Consider the following 10,553-nt stretch of genomic DNA (forward strand, 5'->3'; position numbering starts at 1 on the left):
GATTATTTTGAATACTGAATGTATTCAAATACGGATAACTGTGTGTTTGTTCAAAAAATAAATGCGATATTCGTCCTCAGCGTACCCAAAAACCTATAAAAGTCGACAAATTAAAGGTGAATTCTGAGGGGTTGCAAAACTAAAAATTTACCAATATGTTTTTAAACGGCCAATGTATTAATAAGTTTTACATTATGCTAACATATAAATAACTGATCTGTTATGGGTGTCCATAATTTTGGGGTAAAAAGCCGTCGAAAACTAAAGGCATTGGTGTCAAATAAACAAATAAATCATATTTTACAATAATCTATTATAATAGCAGGGGTGGGGGCTCTTGGTTTTGCCCGAGTGTAAAATATGTTTATAAATATATTTTAATTTGTCCAGATTTCGTATATATAATTATAGAGTCATGATTTTAAAAGTAAAAACAAAGTATTTAGGTGCCATCAGCTAGAGTCGAAACCAAAACTGTAGCATTCAAAGCTGGTGACGTTACCACTGTACCAACGTGACACGCATATAAACTGATTAAAAATGAAAAATAAACTAAGATGAATGTACAAAATGTTTAATGATTTTTTTTTTCAATTTTGACCCATTTTAAAGATAATTTTATTTAATTTTATTTAAATTTATTTAAATTTTATTTAATTGGCTAAAAACCAATAAAAGAACGGCCTCTCAAAAATCCAATTATTTGAAGCCTCTAGCGCTGCTCTGTGATTTTTAGTTTCGGAAGAGATAGAGTTTGAAAATATAGAGACAGACAGATAGACAGACATAGACATCACTAAAATTCAAATCGTCTTGCTTGTGCGTTGAAACCATGTTCCCCCTTATGGTTGGTTGTTTTTGTTTTACAGCATATCAACCTTTTTCAGGTTATTTAATGCCGAATCTAGTTATTTTGAGGAACGATTTTTAATGGAGTATATTTTTTTTTTTAAGTCAGATTCTATTTAACCCATTGTTGGAACCCTAACAGGTACTACCACTCCGGGTCAGAGTGGACCTGGGAGTAATGGCAATTAAAGGGTGGCTCCACACTCACCAAGGCCCGCAAGGTTGGGCCTCACCACTGGATATAGTTTTAGGTCATATCCAGGACCGTTCCCGCTTATGCTTTATGATGTGCATGCGTGAAGAAATAAAAACAAAGCCATAAGCAGAAATTCTTTTTCAAAAATAAACAATATAAACAATGTTTTTAAAAATAATAAACACTTTTTATTTATTTTAAATAATATATACAGAACTTTTTATAATTTTAAACAATGTAAACTTTTTTATTTTTAAATTTAAACAATATAAATAGAAGTTTCATTATATAATTCATACAGTTTCACCATTAAATATTAATTACTATTTCCCAATATTTTTAAGGCTGTTAACACGCACATACAAAAAATAATATATTTTTAAATTGATATATTTCTATTAATGGTAATATTCACTTTTATATTAAAAATATTTTTTAATTGTAGACTCTTCCTCTAAATTCTCTTTAAAGCATGATCTTAAGAATTATCAAATGTAAATCAATTAAATCTTTTAAAATTTAATTATTTTTAAGAATATTTTTTTTTTGCATTCAATTTGATTATATTGAGAAATATTTTGTTTTGTTATTTTGTGTACAAAAGATAATAATATTGAATTCATTCTATTTTTTACTTATGAATTTAAGGTAAGAAAAAACATGTTTATGCCTACAAAATATTTTTTTTAACTCTTCAGCTTTATTAGATGTTGAAATTTTGCCCAATTCTCATACAGTTTGTTCAGATTTTGTAAAATGGCAAATACAGGTGGGAGGTACACGTAACAATAAATATTTTTTCTCATGTTTAAAAATCCAGCATTTTAAATCTAAGTGAATAAGCATAGAAAATTTAATGAAAATCTAACTATTAGTTGATTTTTGCTAGTTTTTTTTAAAACATGGTTATGTCTACGCCTTCGAAATGATCACTACGTAAGAACATTGTTTTAAGGTGTCGATAATGTAAATACGATTTTAGTCTTGCATTCTCATTCTTTTCATACTCTGAAAAGAAAATTAAAAAAATTATTACTAGTTTATTTTAGTTTTGTTTGAAATGGTACAAAAGTTATAATAATATCAACTTCTAGTAAAGTTACATATAGGGGGCAAATCTGTGGTGCACTTTGTTATGTTTTTATTGCATCCTATCTTATTAGGTTTTTGAAAGTTTGAAAATGATCTCAATTAAATAAACTGTACCAATATTTACATTGCAAGAAAACCGGCACACATTTCTTATTGATCTTAACGCATACCCCAAGGTAATCTTTCTTATTGATCTTAACGCATTCCCCAAGGTAATCTTTAAGACAGATTTCAATATTTATGCGTACGATGTACTGGTGATAATAGATGATCATTATCTCGGCATTGTTTCCAGTTGTTTTGGACTTCTTGCCACTGGACTCAAGCAGTGCCAATTCAGGAGAGGTGTTGTTGGGGGATTGCACAACTCTTGCTGCATAATTACACACCCAGCTACTCTTACAGGGGGTATCCATTGTCTTTTGAAACTGGGCAAAGGCTTCCAGTCCAGTTTCATTAAAAGAATGGTAAGAAAACTAGTTTATGCTTAAAAGCCATTCGTTCAAGAAAAGTGAATTAACAAAGAAAACTCGTTCAAATATAGGGAGCAGCATAGTTTTAATTATTTTTCTGAAGAGGACACAAACTGAATCTGGAAATTTATCATTGTTATCCAAGCGTATGGCTTTCACTTGCAACCTCCTCTGCTGAAGCAACAGCAGATGTACTAGTATTATTAGGGATACTCCGTTTTGTGATGAACATTCTCTCACCTTTTTGTCATAACTCTTCTCTTCTTGGTAAATGTTGTCATCCTGCTTGTGTAGTTTTCTTTAATTTTTTTCTTCCCATTTGTTCCCATGTTGCTAAACAAAGCATCGTCATTGCCCATCAATGGCGGTAAAATTTTGAATTTATTATTGCATTTCTTGTGGGCGTGTTTTTCTTTTTCTCTGTATTTTGTTGATATATCGAGGATGATCTTACTAATATTAACGTTTAGATTGAAACAGAAGTAAATTTAAATGAAAGGAGTTTTCCAGGCTTGCTCCTAAATTGAATAGATGAATTGTGATGCTGTAACATTTTCGTAAACAAACATCAAAACGAACCGTTTGCACATAATCTTTTACATAAATACATACTTGTTCATATGTGTGTTATTGCAATCAAGAAACAGCATCAAGCAATAATCAAGAAACAGCAATCAAGAAACAGTCTTTTTACATACGTGCATGATCGCTAGTCTTTCATTCTTTTTATTGTCTCTTTTTCATGTGTTGCCTATGACCATTTTGATCGTTGATCTTCTCTTTGACTTAAGACTCATGCATGGAAAACTATGGAGACTTGTTGGTGTTCAAAGGTTTTATTTAGAGAATCGTTCTACTTGGGAGGAGAGAATAATCTAATTCTGATTACTTAAACTTGTTTAATTATTTACTTTGGGATTGAGAGAAGCAGACGTCATCAGTATGGTGGCATTTGTTTAGTTTTCCTTTACAATTTAAAAACATTCAATTTCTCTCGGGAGAAATTGAGGAAGCTTAAATTATTTGAAGGACAAAACACGAGCTTACAATCACATTTTAAAGGATAAAATATTAAAAACTAATTATGTTTTTAAAGAACAGATGTAAAATCTAAATAAATATCACATGTTAAATCTAAATAAATATCACATGTTAAATCTAAATAAATATCACATGTTAAATCTAAATAAATATACATAAATGTAGAAATTAGAGAACAATATGGAGTTGAATTTTGATTTTACATTTGAGATATCCAATTGGGAGGTTTCATTGGGGGGTCGTGGTGTACATGGAGTTGCCCCTTAGTGTCCATTGCTCCCAGGTTTACTTTGGCCCAGAGTGGTAAAACTTGTTAGGGTGTCTTCTGCCATGAGAGCAGGCTGTCTAAAGATACTGGCTTCCTCACCAATGCACCATAAATTGATGTTATTTTTTTCTTTTTCCTTTTCCAAATTTAATCATATTTTGCCAAATCTAAAACAAAAAAAAAAACAATTTTCTACAAATCAAACAAAACACCATGAAGACATAAAAGCATGTTAAGAATAAAACTGAATTTTGCATTAAACAATACAATACAATATAATAATTATACAATATAATAACAATACAATATAATAACAATACAATATAAATACAATACAATATAATTACAATACAATATAATACAATAGAACCCTGGGATACAACAATAATCCATTCCAGGGTTGGGATTGTAAGGTGAAATCGCCATATAGTGGGGCCTAAGCAAAATTTTATACAGTACATATTAAAAATTATTAACAAAATAATACAGTACAATATATAATACACATGTCTATAATCAAATAACATAAATAATAAAATAAAGTGGGGCAAATACCATAACTAGAAGGCCAGAATAACATTGTAGCCTAAAAAAACATATCCTGGGTTCACCGTATTCCGAGTCCACCGTATCCCGGGGTTTTACAGTATTTTTTAACATTTGTTAAATATTTGTTTTTTATGAAGATACAACTTTTATTAATACATGATATTATGTATAAATCTGAGCCTTTATAAAAGTAAACTAATCTGTAATGTTGATATTTTGTGATAGTAGCTAAAGTAATTTGTTTCATCCAGAGATTAAGCAAGTGTTTTCATGAGGAAGTTGTCTAGTGTGAATGGAAGAGCTTAATAATATTTAATTCTATTAGTAATTATATTATTGTGAATATATGGTTATAGCAAACTGGCATAAATCAATTCTAACACTGACAATTATAGTTCAGACATTGCTCGATCTGATTCCAGACGATGCTGATCAAGGAAAGGTCACCAATTTGATGCAGGTGTCAAAAACTGCTCAAATCAATGCTCACCAAATTCCATAACAGTTTGTTGGCCAGTGGCATTTATTGTCTTTATTTTTACAAAACTTGCATTAAGTTTCTGAATATTTTAGATGAAAATTGATAATTTGTGTTATTTAGGTTATTTCAACTACTATTCTCATCTTGGATGTTATTCTCACAGCCGATTATTTGTTTCAGCCGATGTAACCTCCAACCATTTTCAAATGTATCTTGAACTCAAGAATCTTTCAAATAGAACCATTTATTTAATCCATGGCTTGTGGCATAACAAATAAGTATTAAGTAATGTTTAGTTCTAAGTGACACTTTTCTTGAAGTTGATGGTGCAATCATCAACATGGGCAATACTAAGAATACACTTGCGAATTACTTAAAACTTCTCCTCCATCATGGCTGACAGAATGAGAGTATTCTACACTCGTGTATTAAAGGACTTATGGTGAATTGGATGAATTGATAAATAAGCAGTTTTAAGTGACAGTCTTCTGGAGATTGAAGGTTCAATCCTCAGTGTAATCATAATAAGAATACAATTGCAGATGATGTATGACTTTTACACAAATCATTGGTTGAAGAACGAGAGTAAGCTAACCCTGTAATGAAATAAAGCATTCCATTTGAAATACTGTAAGGATTCCCAAGTTAAGTAGAAAGATTTATGCGGTTAACAAGATATACCTGAAGAAATCTGGAGGTTACATAAACAGAAATGCTATGAAAATAAGATCCAAGATGAACAAAATCTTCTGCATAATAAAAATAATACAAATTGAAATACATCTGATTCACTAAACTGAATTATTTAAATTTTTGTAAGATTTGAGTCATAATATTTCTTCTTCATTGACACATAGGATATACTGATTGGATTTAGAATAGAAATGTTTAATCTTTTGTAATCAGTTTAAATATACATGAGATCACATTTAATGCAAGATATATAATAAAGGTATATTTAATGCAATATATTGTATGATAAACTATGAACTCTTCTGTACTTGTAATGCGAAAACATTTTCCAAGAAAACCAGCATAAATTAGAATTGTGTATACATTTTATATAATCTAAAAGATTTGTTAGTCAAAAAGCATTTACATGTACACTCAACCCTGAAACACTAAAGATCCATTGTTTTTAATTCATGTATCATAAATGGTTAATGTTTCTCAGTATATAAAATTTTACTCTTAAAAGAAAAACTAAAAGACATTTTAATGTTTCTTTGAAATTGAGAATAAAATTTAAGGAAGTAAATTTATTAGTGGATGACTGTATAATAAATTATCTTTACATGGCAATAAGTCAAGATACTCGTCTTATTTGGATTATTCAGACAACTTTTCTTATCTTCAATGGGTTTTTTTTCACAACGTTGCGGTCAATGTAATCTCTGACTTTCTTTGGCTGTATTTTGTCATACTCAGGAATCTTTTTGTCAAACTCGGGAATCTTTTATCAAACTCGGGAATTGGCACAGAATTTTAATGAAACCCTATATCTAATTCATGGTGATAACATCAAGCATGACTAGGTACTGCACAATTATATTTTGAGTGTCGCTAGCAATGCGGATTGAATCTTCAACTTTTAGAAGAGTGTAACTTAAACTGATTTTTGAAGTACTTTATTCATCACATTTTACTTCTTTGCTGACTAATGGAATAAGAACATGCTACCACTTTGGAGTAAATAAAGGGTTCTGTTTGGAATTTCATGCAGATTGCTGAGTTTGACAAAAAGATTCTCGAGTTCAACAAGATACACCTGAAGAAGGTCGAAGGTTACATCAACCCAAATGTTGTGAAAATAACACTTAAGGTGAGAACAGTCCTCCAAAGAGTTCAAATAATACAAACAGTCAATCCTCAACTGAAAATTCCAGAAATATACAATACATATGCAATATTATTGATTCACCTAAAAGTGAAATCAATTCATTTTAATGAATATCTTAATTATTTTGTAAGTTTTTTTTATTAATATTTTCTTTTCATTCACAGGTAACAATCACTGTTGAGAATACATGATCTCATCCAATGAGCAAGATATATATTTTCTGCAATTTCTTTGAGAATACACATAAAAGTAAATACTTATTAGACTGTTATTATCATGATATATGAATATATGCATTTCAAAAATACTGAAAATAAAACTTATTCTTCGAAAACATAAATGCAGGGACTTATTATCACATTATGAAGACAAGCTTTCATTATAAATATTTAGACCAATATTCAATTTCAATCCCATGAATTTGGTTTACATCCATGGTTTTATTTTACTAAGTAATTTTTTAAAACATGTATTTTTAAATTTTAATTTTTAAAACATGTATATAAGTAAATTTTTATATTTTAATTTTTAAAACATGTATATAAATATTCTATTAAGGAGTCTACCTATTTCTCTCCTATCAACTTCACGTTTTCAACAAAAAATCTTCACTGGCACTCGTCTTTTTTAGCATATTGATTTTCATACTGATATTTCAAATAAACAAGGCAATCGATAAAAATAGTGTCTATTATGAGGTAGCAGTAGCAACAAAATTTTTTTATAAAACTACAAAACTATTCATAAATATGTGCATCACTGATTAACAAAACAGTCAAAACTGGCATCAAAACTATTTCTTGTGGACTACGAATCAACATTTTCAGAGAATATACACAAAAATTACACAAAACCATGGATGAAATATTAAAGGCAGCATTTTTCTGATTGCACTAGGGAGAAACAGTTTAAAATTATTCAACTTTACAAATATATCTACAAATCGAGATATCTCCCTTAGCAGCATTAAACATGTGACATATAGACAAAAAAGCAGTGCCATTTTCCCTAAATGGGTTGAACCGGCTTTCTCCAAAAAAAGAAGGAAGTTCCATGATAATATTAAATTCACAAGCAGCCCACAGTTGCATGTATATTCCAGTTAGGGGAGATATTAATGCTAGTTTTTTTTTTCAATTCTGCAAGGATGTGTCAACATTCTATGTACAGAGCCTACTATGTTCAAATGCTCATGGACCAGAAAAACGGCTTCATCTTAGGGTCTCATTTTAATTAAACACGCAAAAGAGAAATGTTTTTCTTGAGAAATGTGTGAATTCAACTAGCAACTTCAATTACGACCAGATAAACTAACAAATCCCAGTAAACTTTGTGGCTTTCATTTATTTCAGATTTAATTTTTATTAAATAAATATGCATATAAACACTGAAGAAAAACCTTACATCTGTGAAGTGTGTGGTCGCACATTTGCTTTTAACTCTTATTTACAAAGCCATATGCAAGAGCATGCCATGGACAAACCATATTCATGTGAAGTGTGTGGCATATCATTTGCAATGGATTCACAATTAGAAAGTCATGTGCGATCTCATACAGGAGAGAAACCTTATTCTTGTGAAGTGTGTGGCTCAGCATTTTCAAGAACCTCTACACTTAAAAGACACATACAAATACACACAGGTGAAAAACCATACTCTTGTGAAGTGTGTAGCATCTCGTTTTCAAGAAAATCGTATTTAAAAACACATATGCGGACACACACAGGTGAGAGACCTTATTCTTGCGATGTGTGCGGCTTATCGTTTTCATTGAGTTTTATACTGAAAAGACATATGCTAATACACACTGGCGAGAAACCTTACTATTGTGAAGTATGTGACTCTTCATTTGCAAGAAATTCTCAGTTAAAGATACACATGCGAACACACACTGGAGAAAAACCTAATTGTTGTGGAGTGTGTAACGCAGCTTTCATAAAGACATCTGCTTTAAAAGAGCACATGCGTACACACACTGGGGAGAAACCTTATTTCTGTGAGGTGTGTAACACATCATTTGCACTGAATGCTAATTTGAAAAGACATATGACAACCCATACTGGTGAGAGGCCTTTTTCTTGCAAAGTCTGTGACAAATCATTTGCAAAGAAGTCGAATTTAACACGACATATCCTGACACACACAGGTGAGAAACCACATTCTTGTGAAGTTTGTGGTGCAGCATTTTCAAGAAATGCTCCTCTAAAAATTCATATGCAAATGCACACTGCACCACTTGATCCACAATAAAAGAGAAAAGCCTTATTTTTATGAAGTGTCTGGCTCTATTTTTCTATGCAGGTTTATTGTAAAAAGACATGTGAACATAAACTACTCTGATAACATACAAGAAGCAGTGTCTGCCTAGGATGTATCTGCTCAAAGGAGCAGGAGGTATGAGTCTTTTGAGATTGACCATAAAAAATATGCCACTATTGCAACCACCGGTCAATATCTGATTAGTTTCCAAAATAAAAGCCTAAAAGTTGTACACCAATATCATGAAATAAGAGCCAGCAGAACAACTTCCATAAAAAACTGGCCATGTATTTTGTACAAAACTCTTACGAATGAAACAAAATGAAAAAAAAAACAAGTCTGCTATGGAAATAGGTGAAAAAGAGTCGCCATAAATTACACCAAAATCTTCCATTGCAAAAAAACTGGAAAAATGGGCCAACCAAAATCATGCCAAGTATTTTCTGGGTGGATTCATGCAGGACTATATAGATAATGAACGCTCTAAAGATTCGCTAAAAAAAGATGCTCCACTTTAATCAAGAGGGGATTATAATGGCTGACCAAGATCAAGAATTGATGACCAGTGCTTTTAAGTATATGAGTGCTCTCAGCGATGAAAAGTGCAGGTTATCCCACAAAGAAGTAGAGAATGTGAGCCAGTTGACGCCCAACTCTAAGGTTTTGCTGGGGGACAGCTACTATATGATGTGACAAAATTCAGTGTGTAAATATCTCTACTGGATGATCTGTAAGAAGTTGTGTATCAAATGCAGCAACAAGTCTTGAAAACATATACCAGATAGAACAGTTGGAAATAAGTCGTACACTATCCACGATGACTATGCAATTGCTACAACTACTTACCTAGAAAGAAGGAAAAAATAAAATACTAAGGTTTTATGTACAATATGAAAAAAAAAAACTAGAATCTTAGGAAAATCTCCATTATTCCAGCAATCATAGGAGTAACCCGACCCATGAAAAAGTATTTGTTAAAATATCTGGCAAATATACCCTGTGAACCAAGTGCAATAGAGATAATTACAATTGTATTTAAAGAGACAATCTTTAAAAAGACTTTTCAGGTGGTATGAGTTTGTGAGTGAATGTCTGGAATGCAGTAAGATGCCCAATCTCCTGCTAGAACAAAGAAGAGAAATTGGCCTTTGCATTTGTGAGACCTTACACTGAATTACAATGAAAAAAGAATATTCTCTCCTTTATTAAATGTACAAGGAAATAGGATAATTACAAAAGTGAGTATTTGAAGCCCCAAAAGGACCCTTTGATCTGAAGATATTCATGTTCCTAGAATACTTTAATAAAATATTCTCGGCATGATTATTGCTCCAAACTCTCTTAGCACAAGTAACAACATTTACCAGCTTAATTCTTATGCCAGAATCCGCCAACATATCTTGAATGACCACTCGAATATATATGTGTGTGTGTGTGTATATATGATGACGATTGATTGCAACGTCTTGTCAGACGAGTGCCACTCCCTCACACATTTAAAATCC

General features: G+C 31.2%; 1 protein-coding gene across 2 annotated transcripts in view; it reads left to right on the top strand.

The window, feature by feature from the left end:
- Positions 1 to 10,553, top strand: part of LOC145242333 (uncharacterized) — a 38,503-nt gene that overhangs the window by 27,614 nt on the left and 336 nt on the right. For both annotated transcript variants that reach the window (XM_080105344.1, XM_080105343.1), the window contains exon 2: positions 6,954 to 10,553. This exon is cut by the window's right edge and continues 336 nt beyond it. In XM_080105344.1, coding sequence (XP_079961470.1) covers positions 8,164 to 9,039 — 876 coding nt within the window. In that variant the 5' untranslated portion in view covers positions 6,954 to 8,163 and the 3' untranslated portion in view covers positions 9,040 to 10,553. The remainder of the gene's footprint in view (positions 1 to 6,953) is intronic.

The sequence above is a fragment of the Euprymna scolopes genome, chromosome 21 (assembly GCF_053919585.1).
Source record: "Euprymna scolopes isolate OS-2025 chromosome 21, ASM5391958v1, whole genome shotgun sequence".
NCBI lineage: Eukaryota > Metazoa > Mollusca > Cephalopoda > Sepiida > Sepiolidae > Euprymna > Euprymna scolopes.